The 13,590-nt window shown below is 40.7% G+C and overlaps 1 protein-coding gene across 4 annotated transcripts in view; it reads left to right on the top strand.

The window, feature by feature from the left end:
* The window catches only part of LOC118282532 (SH3 domain and tetratricopeptide repeat-containing protein 1), a 22,940-nt gene extending 9,350 nt beyond the window's left edge, over positions 1 to 13,590 (top strand). For all 4 annotated transcript variants that reach the window (XM_035603829.2, XM_035603741.2, XM_035603911.2 and 1 more), the window contains 15 exons: positions 24 to 164; positions 455 to 653; positions 791 to 867; positions 1,747 to 1,942; positions 2,030 to 2,154; positions 6,596 to 6,634; positions 6,735 to 8,090; positions 8,779 to 8,919; positions 9,005 to 9,223; positions 9,341 to 9,521; positions 9,896 to 10,046; positions 11,037 to 11,159; positions 11,375 to 11,525; positions 11,775 to 11,971; positions 12,500 to 13,590. In XM_035603829.2, coding sequence (XP_035459722.2) covers positions 24 to 164; positions 455 to 653; positions 791 to 867; positions 1,747 to 1,942; positions 2,030 to 2,154; positions 6,596 to 6,634; positions 6,735 to 8,090; positions 8,779 to 8,919; positions 9,005 to 9,223; positions 9,341 to 9,521; positions 9,896 to 10,046; positions 11,037 to 11,159; positions 11,375 to 11,525; positions 11,775 to 11,971; positions 12,500 to 12,769 — 3,566 coding nt within the window. In that variant the 3' untranslated portion in view covers positions 12,770 to 13,590. The remainder of the gene's footprint in view (positions 1 to 23; positions 165 to 454; positions 654 to 790; positions 868 to 1,746; positions 1,943 to 2,029; positions 2,155 to 6,595; positions 6,635 to 6,734; positions 8,091 to 8,778; positions 8,920 to 9,004; positions 9,224 to 9,340; positions 9,522 to 9,895; positions 10,047 to 11,036; positions 11,160 to 11,374; positions 11,526 to 11,774; positions 11,972 to 12,499) is intronic.

The raw sequence follows: 13,590 nt of genomic DNA, 5'->3' as shown, positions 1-13,590 counted from the left end.
TATGTTCATCCTTCATCTTCCAGGTTTCCTAGGCCATTGTATGGAGAACTTGTTGTTTGACGAGAAGTTCTGGCTCAGTTCTTTGGAGGAGAACTTTGCTATCGAGGTTTCCATTCAGGAGGAAACACTTAACCTTATCTACAAAGGCATCCTCATGCAAGAGGGTAGGTGATGCAGTTTATGCAATTAAAGCATAAAAAAGGCATTTATAAAATGTGGTATGATATCTGAGAAACAACATCGACAATATCAGTCATCTCTTACAGCTGTTAATTTGTCAAGGTTCAATTTTTCTATTAGCGTTTACCGACATAATGAATAAAATGTTACATCATCATTGTTATTTGTGCCTTTTGTGGTTTTAACTAAACTATTTAATGAAAACCATTATCATAAAATATATTCAAATTCAAACAGGCATTTCCAATCTCATGCTCTAACTCTTTTTCCTTAGGTTCATTGTTTGCTAGTTGTAGTGCCGACCAAATTTTTGACAGCTGTACCTCTGGAAGAGACCTGTACCTGGAGCAGGGAGACATAGCGCACTTTGAGCCTCCCTTCCTGGGCTCAGGTTGGACTGTCCTCAGCCTATCTGACGGAGCAAGGGGTTCTGCTCCTACACCCGCTCTGGAGCCAGTTATTCCTTTTCATCAGTGAGTCACCTTTACACCTCAGGCTGGGTGGACTCAATATAGTCTCATATAAGTAATACTGACCACTTTCATTCATCATGTGATCATACAATAGTAGTGTTCTATCTTTGTGCTCTTATCATCCCATCTCTTTACAGATGGGTTCTCAAATCCTGTGCTGAGAGCATTTTAGTTGGAGGTGGGAAACCTACCTGTGACTTCCCTCTGCAGTTTGGTTAGTGAAGTAAAATCTGTTAAATAATAATTTCAAAGGCATATAGAAATTCCATTTGATTCAATTCAAATGTATTTGTTTAGCACCAAATCACAATATCTCAAAGCACTTTACATAGAATGGTCGAGACCATACAAAATTAAAGAGAAACCCAACAGTTCCAACAATGAGCAAGCACTTGGCGACTGTGGAGAAAAAAAAACTCCCTTTTAACAATATCTAACAGAACTTGACTCATTTGTGGTTGGCTATCTTCAGCGACTGTTCGGAGTGAGAGGATAGAAATGAGGGAGAGAAGAGAGGCATTGGTATGCCCCCCATCTTGAATCTTTATCATGACTTGTTCAACAGAGGAGTGAGATTTATTAAGGTTTTTCCCAATTTGGGAGTTTGATTAAAAACCTACTTTCTAGTTTTACCAGCAAGTTAAATTCATTAGTCAGCTGTTCAAATGTATTTAATTCCTGGTCCTTAATGAGCTGGTGGACAAAATTAAGATTTATTTGCATCCATCTTTAACATCCTGAGTCTTATTTTAGGCGAATAAAACCTCTTGCATAAGCAATACTTAAAAAAACGATACATCACTATGGAGACCACAGTATCGCCAAGCCAACTAATAGTGTCAAAGTTGAGGAAATCCCCATCCTCCTTGTTGTTTAGATAGTTGACAAAGTGCGTCTTACCCAAGGGCATCTTCCATGTCAGATAAACCTCAAAATAAGGCAATATAAACCGTTTACCATTTACTTCATTTTGACTGCTAATTTTAACTAAAACTTCATGTTGTCTTTGTATGATAAAGATAATTAAAACCCTTACAACAACCTGAATATATCTTGTTTCATTTTATCATCATATTCACTTGCCTCCATTTAGCCAGAGGAAGCTGCCTGGCCACTGTGGAGTATGATGCTGAAAGCCCAGAGGAGCTGAGTATCGCACCAGGTGATCGCATCATCATTGTGGGACTCCTGGTGTCTTGTTTCGACTGGTTTACAGGGAGGAAGGAAGTGACAGGAGAAGTGGGTCTGGTCAAGACAAGCCTAGTGAAACCGTCCACTGACATTCATGAGTGAGTGTATTAACAAAGTAATAATTACAAAATTATTTATTTAATTGATTACATTAAATAATGTGTGTTCTGTTCTCACCATTGCAGCCAAGCAAATGTTTTTGAAGAAGAGGAATGGATCTTCAGTCTGCAAGAGGACAAAGTCATAGAGGAAGCAATTGCCTTATTGAAGAAGAAATCTCAAAATGATGCTGGCCATAACTATATACTAGGTAAGAAAGACTGGAGAAGGACTCAGAGGGGAACTGATTCAAACAGATTTTGAATCACCATTATGTATTTATTTTTCTACTACAGATACAGGACTGCGTGGATGTTTAATGTGCATAGTATACCTACCTGGGCAGCTGCGGCTCAGGAGGCAGAGGCGGTCACTCACTAAACAGAAGGTTGGCATTTCGAAGTGTACTTGGGCAAGGCACTTAACGCTAAATTGCCTCTGACGGCTCTTCTGGCAGTATAGCAGCGCTGTATAAATGTGTGTGAATGGGTGATGACTTGTACTGTAAAAGCGAATTGGGAGCGCGATTAGTCTACAAAAGCCCTAGAGTCCATTTACCTTTCAGCTACTTATCAAAATCAAGATTCAATTTCATATTATCAGGAATAAATTAATTCATAACAGGAATAAGATGTGACTCCTGGCACCAATATTACTTAAAACTGATGGGAAATCATCAGATTTGAAATGCTTCCCTAATAAAAGCTACAGAGCTGAACCCATTATGGAGACAACAAAACAACAGAGATCAAGCTCAGTCTTTACTGAATCTTTACTGAGTTTTCACAAAGTCACAGGTTGAATGGAAAAAGGTACTGAGGGACTTTTCCGAGTGGGCAATGGGATCCGGGGAAACCCAGTGAGTAGAGGCACTTCTCCTCCTTGACAAAAGAGCAGATACTCTAGCAAACGCTAAAGAACTTGACGGACATGGGTCTGATGATCATGCATGTTCTGGGAAAAAATCTAAATATCATCCAGGTAGACAAAAACAAACCAGTTAAGGAAGTCAAGTAACACATCATTGACCTGTGCCCCATGAAGGGCCTCAAAAGCACAGTTTATGAGAGGTAGGGGATACTTGTTTTTTTAACACTAATGTTATTCAGCCCATGAAAGTCAATACAGTGCCGAAGAGTATGGTCTTTCTTTTCCAGGAAAAAGTATCTCCCAGAGGAGATGAAGAGGGATGAATGATACCTGCTGCCAAGGAGTCTGTGATGTAGTTCTGCATTGTTTCTCTCTCTGGGCGCGAGAAGCTGTAGAGACGGCTACTTGGCAGCGGAGCCCCAGGAAGGAGGTCAATGCCGCAGTCATATGAGGGGGGAGAGTGAGAGAGCCTTCTCCTTGTTGAATACTAAATCATGATAGACCTCAGGGACTGCAGACTGTCAGGGGTGCCTATGGCATCAGAACAGGGAAAAACACCACCAGGTGACAGAGCAGATTGTATACAGACAGAGTGACAGGGGCCTGCTCCAGCCTAGAATTCTCCGTCCTGTCCAGTCAATGTTGGGATTATGGGAGCGGAGCCAAGGGTAACCAAGGACCTAAGGGGTGGATGGAGCTGATATTACCTTGAATTGAATCTCCTCCCGATGATTTCCGGAGATTGTGACTGAGTCTGTTCTTTCGGTAACTCTAGTGATCCTACTGCCATCCAGGGCGTAGGCAGTGAGGGTTTCCCCCAGAGGCTCCAGAATGAGGCCAGGGAGAGAGTTTTGTAACTGTATCTCAATCTGAAAACAAATCTGCAAATACGTGTTTAGATCTGTGAATATGTAGATAAGTGTTTTTCTCAAAGAGCTGTAAATACAGACAAGTCCTCGGTTACAACTCAACCGGGCCTCACAATCTACTGTTGTTTAACACATGATTTTTGTGACACTTCTGCCATACAAAATCGCAAATGTGTGTGGAGATTTGTCTGCGTCGACATTGTTTTATTTATCCTGAGCTGAGGTATGGCAAGCAAGGTGGCCATTTCTCATCACTTTTCTAAGGCTGGAGTAAATTACATGATGTTACAAAGTCTTGCGCAGCCTTAGCATAGTTTGTGAAGAAAGAAGCCTGATCTGGTTGTACAAACAAGTCTGAAAAATTCTCCTCACCAAGAATGGTCGTAACTAGATAAATTAGAGAAAAAAGTTTACTGTAAGGGCTGATTTCAAAGTTAAGTCTAGTCTTGGACTAGTTTTGTTTTGTTTTAAGGAATAAAAGTCACTGTTTAAGGCAGTGATCACCAACCCTTCGATCGCAATCAACTGATCTTTGAGACTTTCCCTGTAGCTGCCGAAAATAAAAGGAGAAATAAATATACGGTATCGTCGGGAGAGAAATACTTGATAGACACAGAGCCAGTTAGAACGTTCAGCTTTTAATTGAGTCCAACAGGGACAATTACGACTGTAGAGGGAAAACTCACAAAACAGCAGAGGAATAATAAACTCTACACACACACTACGCAAATCCCAGCTTCTCCCCAGAACACTCTCCTAACTCCACCAACCAGCAACACGCACGCTACTTGACTGAACATGCACTCACCCGATTGGCTGAGATCCAAGAGATGGCCGACTGACTCATTAAACCGACGCCTTAGAAGTTAGTCTGAAGTTTTGAGCCAAACAACAAAGCACTCACTGACAGAATTCAGTCGCAGCCATCACACTGACTTGAGTGATTAACATGCCTGCAAAAGTTTGTCCTTCTGATGGCTTTGTAAAAGTGATGCTGCATATGATGGGACAGAGAACTGCACCTAGGCTAATTGACTGAGAATTTTGTTTGCACACATTACAGTGGCTGCTTTCTTAAAAGTAGTAACTAGCAACAAGCAAGTTGAGAAGCATCACAGTTACATGGCACTACATATGTTCGGCTCATTGCAAAATGTATAGATTTTTTTCTTTGTCCACTATAAACTAAATAATTTGCATGCAAGATAATACAAATAGAAAATAGCCCACATACCTAAATTATTTGTATTGGTATGAATTTTAAATGATACATCTTAAAATTGATGGTACAATTCTTAAAGCAAGATAGCTATAGACTGTTTGATATTCCAGTTACAGTATTTTTTTGTTGTTGTTGCATCAAATTTAAGTTGCACCAAAGTATTTCATGTTATTCAAATACAGTTTGCCTAAATAAAAAGTCCTCAATTTAGAATATTTTGGCTGTCTCAATGCTTCGATAGGTAGATCTTGCCTCTTGCCTTCAGGGATCTTGGTTGGTGACCACTTTTGTAAAGTTAAATATAAAAAAAGAAAAAAAAAAGGGCAGCGTGGTGGTGCATTGGTTAGCACTGTTTCCTCACAGCAAGAAGGTTCTTGGTTCAAATCCCAACCAACCAACCAGGCCCTTTCTGTGTGGAGTTTGCATGTTCTTCCTCTGGGTACTCCGGCTTCCTCCCGCAGTCGATTGGGGTTAGGTTAATTGGAGACCTTAAATTGACAATTGTGTGAATGTGAGTGTGAATAGTTGTTTCTCGCTCTACGTTGGAGTCTGTGATTGGCTGGCAACCTTTCATGGTTTTAGCCTGCCTCTTGCCCAATGTCAGCTGGGATTGTCTCCAGCCCCCCCTGGTTTAGATAATGGATGGATGGTGCTGTGAGAATGCCAACCACTAGAACCTGTGTAAAATAAACACAGCCACAGCCGAATAATAATTATAAATGTTATGTATGTCCTATATTTTGTTTGTTATATAGTTGATAGACATACATTGTAGATATTTTTGATGATTAATGATCTAATTTTCTAAACAACATTTACTGCTTCCCAAAACAATATTTTGTTATACAAAAGAAAACATGACCAGATAATAATCTTGTTTTTTTCCCCAAAACCAATATGAATAACAACTAATCACGTTGGGTGGTGGATCCGACCATTCACCCCAAGGAAGCTTTTAACAATGTATTGCCTTGTTGTAACAATCTTATGTTATTTCTGCCTTCACTAGATGTAACCATCAGAAAAGAACTTTCATTTGCAGTATAAATGGAGCAAAGAAACTGGAACTATTACCTTTCATCCAAATCTTATACCAAGAGGAACTTAAACTGTGTTCAGATTGACATTGAACTTGCAAAAAACACAGCCTCCTTCTTTGTTTCAGTGAAACATTGGTTAAGCAAAGGAGTTCATACAAAAATGTTGACCCTGGCACAATGTCTCCTGCAACACGAAGCAGTGACATCTGGCAAAACACTGCACTATTCCATCGAACCTTTGCAACCACACATTCCAGGCAGATTGCCTTGTGAGGTGGAGGTCTTCAACAGTTATTTTCATGACAATATATGTCAATACCTAAACTGGACTTTTTTCATTGTATGTCCACATTTCAGTTGTCACTGTGGGGAAGTGACATACTCCCACAAATTTAGCTCCTGCCATATGGTTAACACCCCACTTCAGTTGTAATGTGTTCTAACTGAAATTGAATTTGCTGACTTCAAGTGCAGGTGACTCCTTACATTTCTGTAACGTGCTTGACCATTCCTGCTCTATGTAATCATGTTTTTTGAAAGGTGTGATTTGAATAGACCTGAATTGTTGTTAGAATTAATCATGAGCTTTTAATGACCGGCTATTGAAGTTATCTCATACCCTTTCTTGCACTTTTTGTTGATAAATCTCAGATATTTACAGTTCCCAAGACTCTGAAAAGAAACCATCACGTAAGTATTGCTACTCAAATGTCACATTAATATTTTGTCAAAGTATCTTTGTTCCCTTTTTATTTGAGCTTTTCTTTTCCCTTCATCTTTTCTTTTGCAGTCAGCTCTTCATGTAAAATTGATACTCCCCAGACTGACCTGAAAAAAAACATGCAGGGGTTTCTTGATCAAGGAAAAGACTCATCAGATTTAATTGTGACCATGAAGGGGACTTTAGAGGACTTGTTCATGCCCACAGAGGCAAAAGACCCAAGCCCTCCCTGTTTTACTGTTTACCCAACTGTAGAGGGAAACATCAACAATGAGAACTTTGTTCCTCTCTTCTCTTTTTTGGACGGACAAGAATGCAAAGCAGAGTTTGGCGTCCTGTATGGACTGAGTTCAGAACTCCTCACTTCCACTACCTTCTCTGGTCACTCTGACGAGGAAGAGCTGATTGCTTTTCTGGGTCTTGCCAGGGAAGCAGCCATGAAGAAGCAACTCGTTTGGCCACAGACCCGTTTGTGCTTCCTGCTAGGTAAGCTCTGTGCTGCAAAGTCAAACTTCATCCAAGCTCGGATTTACTTTGAGAAGGCCCTTAGTGTTCTGCAAGAAAGCTTCAGCGACTTCAAACTCTTGGCCAGCATCTACTCCAACCTGGCTGCCATATATCTTTTAGAGAAAAATACTGAAAGTTTCTTTGCAGTGATGGAGCGACTTGCTGCGTTGTTATTGGGAATCCCAGACTGCCTTGAAAGCTTAGAAGACAACTCTGTTCTTAAATACATCCTCAAGAAAGCTGTTCTCTCTCGCAACAAAACGGCGGAGGCCAGGGCTTGTTATCTACTGGCAAAGCACTACTGGACTGACAGGGCTGAAAGGGCTCAAGCTGTCCCTTATATTGAGAGACTACTTGTGCTTTCTGCTGAAGCTCAAAGACCTTGGAAAATCTCTCTCAGTCATGGATACTTGACCCTGGCATGGCTTTACAGTGAACTCTGCCTTTACCACCTCAGTGTCAGTTCAGCCAGGAGAGCTTCTCTACAGCCATGTGCCAGACTGAGCAACTGTCTTATCAGCATGGTCCTGGTCCTGGACAATGGTAACAAACTGTGTGGGATCACAGAACAGAAAGCCTCCATCGCGCCTCAAGTGGCTCCGTTTTTACACCTCTCTTTTACCAAGGTCCAAGAAGGAGGAAGAACCCAATGCCATGTTTTGCGCCATCAACTTGCTCTTTGTCTCTGCCAACTATTTTACAAGCACAAAATGGTTGAGCATGCGATCCACCAAATGCATATGCTCATCAACAACAGTCCACCTTTAAAGGAAGTCCCCATCTATTTGCCAGAAAGAAACAGTGCCCTTATCTGGCTGGCATGGCTTCACATTGAGAACAACCAGCCTGATGTTGCATTGGACATACTAGACTCAGTCCTGTCCACCATGCCAGAACACTGCACAACTCCTCAGGAAGGTCAGTTTCAATGGTTATATGTGATTATTTTTGCAGCGCTATTTGCCATACATTGTTAAATGTGGACACAGTTTTAAAGACATAATCAGAAAATTATAACAGGTCATGTCATTCATTTCTGTTTTCACCAACAAATAAGAGGGAGGCACTGAAATAAGGTGTGCTGCAGAGTGAATAAATGACAACAACACTTGCAGATAGGTTCAAAGTCAAACTCCAAGCTTGATACTTAGCTATGATGGTGCACTGCTGACATGATCTCAACAGTAATATACACTATTACTATAGAGTAATAATCTTTTTCAGTAGGAACAACTTTGTCCATCTGCCCTAAACTTCTGTGCAGCGAGTCCTGCTATAGCGTAGGGCAGTTTTACAATATGTCTCTGTACAGTCATGCACTATATACCACACATTGTTGTCTTGCATATCTGTCTGTGTATAGATTAATGACACAAGTTTTAACATATTATTGAGTGAGCTTTAGAGGTGTAGGTATTTATGAATTTTATACAGAGCCAGACTACCAGTTTCTCTATCTCCATCTCTATGCTAAGCTAATGTAACCATGTCCCTACTCAAGCCTTTTGTTCAATTAGATTGGTATCAATCATTTGATTTTTTGCTTATATAGAAAGTGAATTAGCATATTTCCTAAGATGACTGTTCCATTTAATTGCACATGAAGGTGTGGTCCTCAACATGCGTGGTGTGGTACTTCGATACATGGGTGACCTCCAGAGGGCAGCAGAGAGCTACCAGGCAGCTGTTGACATCTGCGAAGAGTATGAGGATCTGTCAAACTGGGCTGTAGCTCAGGCTAACCTAGGTAAGATTCTATCGGCTTTAAGACAGATGGCACTTCCGTTGGTGTACAGTTGTGTGATATGAAATGGTCCTTCATCCTCTTAAAGGGCTGTTGTGGCTGAACGTTGGAGCAAAAGGACTGGCACAGAGGCACCTGACTGAGGCTGTTCAGCTCTTCTCAGAGCTGGATAAAGGTCATGAGGCAAACTTTATTATAGTGCTGCTCGAGCTGGGGCAGCACTATTTGAAGCAGCAGCAGATATACTACGGAAAAGGATGCTATGAGTGGGCTTTGTTGCTGGCTATCAATGCCAACCTGTTAGACTGTAAGTGAGTCACACTGTCATGTACAGATGTTCTGTTGTTGATCCTGGGATGTTTGAATTTATTTGATTTTTTTCGCTCTTTTGATTGATCCAAAATTGACTATTTCTTATTGCCAGGTCAGCTCACCGCAACCCGAAACCTGTGCAATCTGTATAGGTTCGAGACTCCACACCAGGCTCAGTGTATCATCTACAGCGAGCACCAGGTCCAGCTGCTGAGACGCAAAGGAGACAGAGAACAGGAGGGAGATGCACTGGAGGCAATCAACCATCTCTACATCATTCTTGGCACAGACAGGTGTGTGTGTGTGTGTGTGTGTGTGTGTGTGTGTGTGTGTGTGTGTGTGTGTGTGTGTGTGTGTGTGTGTGTGTGTGTGTGTGTGTGTGTGTGTGTGTGTGTGTGTGTGTGTGTGTGTGTGTGTGTGTGTGTGTGTGTGTGTGTGTGTGTGTGTGTGTGTGTGTGTGTGTGTGTGCGCGAGAGCGAGAGCGAGATAAAATTAACTTTTATTCTTATTTGCACTTTTCAGTGACAGGTTTTTCAATAAAACAGCAAAATCGTTGCAATATTGCAGTCATTTGAAAATGCAATCACTTAAGTCACTTACCTTAAGTTATTAATAATACACCTAAGTATAGAGCAATATGACAAATGTACTTTTTTAATGTTTTCAGGGCGTACCGAGCAGCGCTTGACTATACCAAGAGCAGTCTGGGTATTTTCATTGACCTGGGCTGCAGGGAGAAGGAGGCATTTGCCTGGTTGCAGGCTGGGAAGATATACCATCTGCTGGGCCAGACTGAACTGGTGGACCTTTATGTTGAGGTCTGAAAACAGCTGTGTAGACATCACAACTATTATATATTAGTAGCAACACAATATATGAAACTTTTGAAACCCAAGAATGAACTATGTTTTAAATTCTCAAACCATTGATTAACTATGATTAACATGATTTGACATTAATAACTTTAACCGAAATCACCATATTGATAGTTAGCAAAGGTTGAAGGTTGATAGAAGAAGTGGCTGATATCGAGAAATCCTACCAATGGATGAAAAATGCTGGTATCAAACACAGCACAGAGGCGCAAGCACAGGCTTAAGATCAATAGAGGCTGGGGTTTTCCACACCAGACAGGACCCCAGGTGCAGGCTGTGCAGAGACGCCCCAGAGACCATCCAGCACAAGAGCAGGGAGTAAGATGTAGGCAGGTACAGCTAACCAACTAACCTGCGCCGAGTATGGGCAGGAAGTCCCAACCTCAAAATAGAAGACATCACCAGGTGGTCGGGAATGACTGGGCTAAGCTCCTGTGGGACTTCAAGATCCACACTGACAAATTGGTGATGGTGAAACAACCGAACATCGTGGTGGTCTACAAACAACAGGAGAAGGCAGTAGTGTAAGATGTAGCAATTCCAAGCGACAGCAACATCAGGAAAAAGGAACACAGGCTCTCGAGAATCTCGAAAGATACCAAGGCCTGAAAGAAGAGCTAGAAAAGATGTGGAAAGTGAAGGCAACAGTGGTGCCAGTGGTGATTGATGAACTCGGGGCTGTAACCCATTAAGGTCTTAAGGTCTTTCAATCTCATTTCACAATGGCATTATCAATGTATTATTCTTTTTGCAGGCCTGCGCCCCTCATATAATTGTCAAATTATAACATTTCAATCATTTTGTCAATCAGTATCACCCACCTGTGCTTTATTGAATGTTAACCATTCTTATAATGATGCACACACTGAAGATTGCACGCAGTGTGAGAGTAACATCTCTCTGATTGCATTTTATAATTGTTGTCATTGTCAGGTAGCTCAGGGTGTCGCCATGAAAACCGGAAATAACATTTTCATCCTCAAGCTTCTGGAGGCTGCAGGTGACATTTTCTTCAACAGCTGCCAGGATAGGGACAAGGCTATCACCTTCTACAAGGTATATTCTCAATAAAAGATTTCTCATTACTCCATAGACTTGTTGTTGTCATCATCTTAAGGCCATCATACAGAAAATACCCTTGATATAGATTTAAATTAGTACTAATCTATGTTTTATGATTATGAACTTGTAATATCTTTATAATGAACTTTATTCCTACTCCGCTAAAAACTCAAATTAAAATGTCCTGCATATTTATGTGTAATCCACAGGACCGTGCTCTGCCAATCGCAGTGACGTGCAACAGTATTCATACCAGACTGAGATTGTGTAATAAGCTGACTGAAGTGATGTTCAGTCTCAAGCTGTATGGGGCAGCTGTTGAGTTTGCTCAGACTGCACTGGACATCAGCATTTCTCAGGGTATGAAAAATTGTATTTATGATTGTATATTTAGATTTTTATGAGATATGGTCCAATTACTATATTCTTCCTGTCAAATATTGAATATGTAATACAATGTATATTATGCCTTTAGATTACATGTTTATCGTAGAATTGATCATATGATGACTGAAGCAAGTTGCAGTCTGCTGAGTTTTAGTGTTGCCCTATCTATTTGCAAGGCACACCCCTACCCAAATTAGAAATCTACGTTTGTGTTGGACACAGGTGTGCATCTGAATGAGCGAGTGGCCTACCACCGCCTGGCCTCTCTCTACCACTGTCTGAAGCAGTATGAACTGGCTGAACACTATTATCTGAAGACCCTGACCCAGTGTCCAACACCTCTGCAGTTTGATGAGGAAACACTATACTATGTCAAAGTCTACCGGGCACTAGGGGACATCCTCTTCTATGACCTTAAGGTAAAGGATTACATAATGGATATGGTATGACTTTTCTGTATTTCAGATCACTGAAACCTTGTGAATCTGAATTTTGCCCCTATCACTCAGACAGTGTTATGCCCCAGATATGGGCCTTTATACCCTTGCAAATATATTACAGTTATTGTTGTTATTTTGACTCAGATTTAACGTGGGTCAAAGCTCTATTGGATATTGAATTTGTTTCCACCAGAACCAGTGCTTAATTTAAGTTTCAGTATTATTATAGTTTGTATAGAGATTGATGACAGATGTTTGTTTTATTTATGTACTGTTGATTGTGAATTAGTAGTGCTGAAGTTTAATAAACTATTATATTTAACGAGAGATTTTCTGTGATATACTGTGCATATTGTATTATATAATAACTGCTGGTTGCGAGGATCAGTGCTCGGATTCACACCTTCACTGTTCAACTTATGATCTCAATACCATAAATATTGATATATTAAGTGAACACCCATTTTCACATTTAATTGGGTGCACATTTTGGTGTCATCTGTACAGGACCCATTTGATGCTGCAGGCTACTACCACTTGGCTCTGGCAGCAGCCATGGATCTGGGCAACAAGCGGTCTCAGCTGGAGCTCTGCACACGCCTCGCCACTATCTACCACAATTTCCTCATAGACAGGGAGTTGTCTCTCTTTTTTTACCAGACTGCAAGAGGACTCGCAGCAGAGCTGAATGTGAGGAGGATTGATATTTCACCTGATAAGCATTATAGCAGCATCTCACAGTACAAGACCACTGGAAAAGACCACAAGATAAACTAGATTTTTGCTGGATGCCTGAGGAAGTAAGATCTCAGCCGATGGCTCTGATTTTGGTTTTAAAGAATCTGATTTGATGAGATGCCCTGCATCAAGTTTACAGCACTGATCACAAAGGAATTTACATTTTAAGACCCTCCATGGAGATGACGAAGATAAGGTTGGCCAAATTGTCCATTTGATTTTGTTGACTGCATTGTACTGTATGCCCAAGATTCAACATTAGTGTCTGGTGAGGTCATCATTCATCCATAATAAAGAAAAATGGTCAATGTGATAACCAGAAAATAATTAAAGCACCTGTTATCCACTTCAAACTGTTAAGATCAAGATGGAAATGATGGTGTAAAAACTAATGTGATGTTAAGAGATCACTGATTTTGGAAGCTTGTATTTGTTGCTCCTGGGACTGGGATCACTTTATTATATATATATATATTTTAAATACAATGAATCTATTGCATTATACTCAGTGGACTACAGTTGGTAAATATTGAATCAAGTAATTAGTGTGGTGAGAGATTCTAGCCCATCCAGCCCAGGTGAAGACTCGTCTCCCACAAATTAAAAAAAACGAGGAAAAAGGCAGTAAATAGAAAATGTAGTTCAGCCTCAAAATACCAACTGTAGTTTGAGTCGTAATGTGCCAAATATTCAGTAGAGACACTGCAAAAGAAAGAATAGATAGGATAGATAAATATGTGCTGTCTGCATCCCTGTATTATACTCCGAAACTGCCTTTTCCTGCTGAACAAGGAGCCCTGTGTCTCCTCCAGTGACAGACTATTTCAAATAAACACACCCACGACTGGCTGAGAAACATA

Source organism: Scophthalmus maximus, chromosome 1, assembly GCF_022379125.1.
Source record: "Scophthalmus maximus strain ysfricsl-2021 chromosome 1, ASM2237912v1, whole genome shotgun sequence".
In the NCBI taxonomy this organism is placed as follows: Eukaryota; Metazoa; Chordata; class Actinopteri; order Pleuronectiformes; family Scophthalmidae; genus Scophthalmus; species Scophthalmus maximus.
The sequence above is the reverse complement of the archived record's forward strand: the minus strand, read 5'-3'. Positions and strand labels throughout refer to the sequence as shown.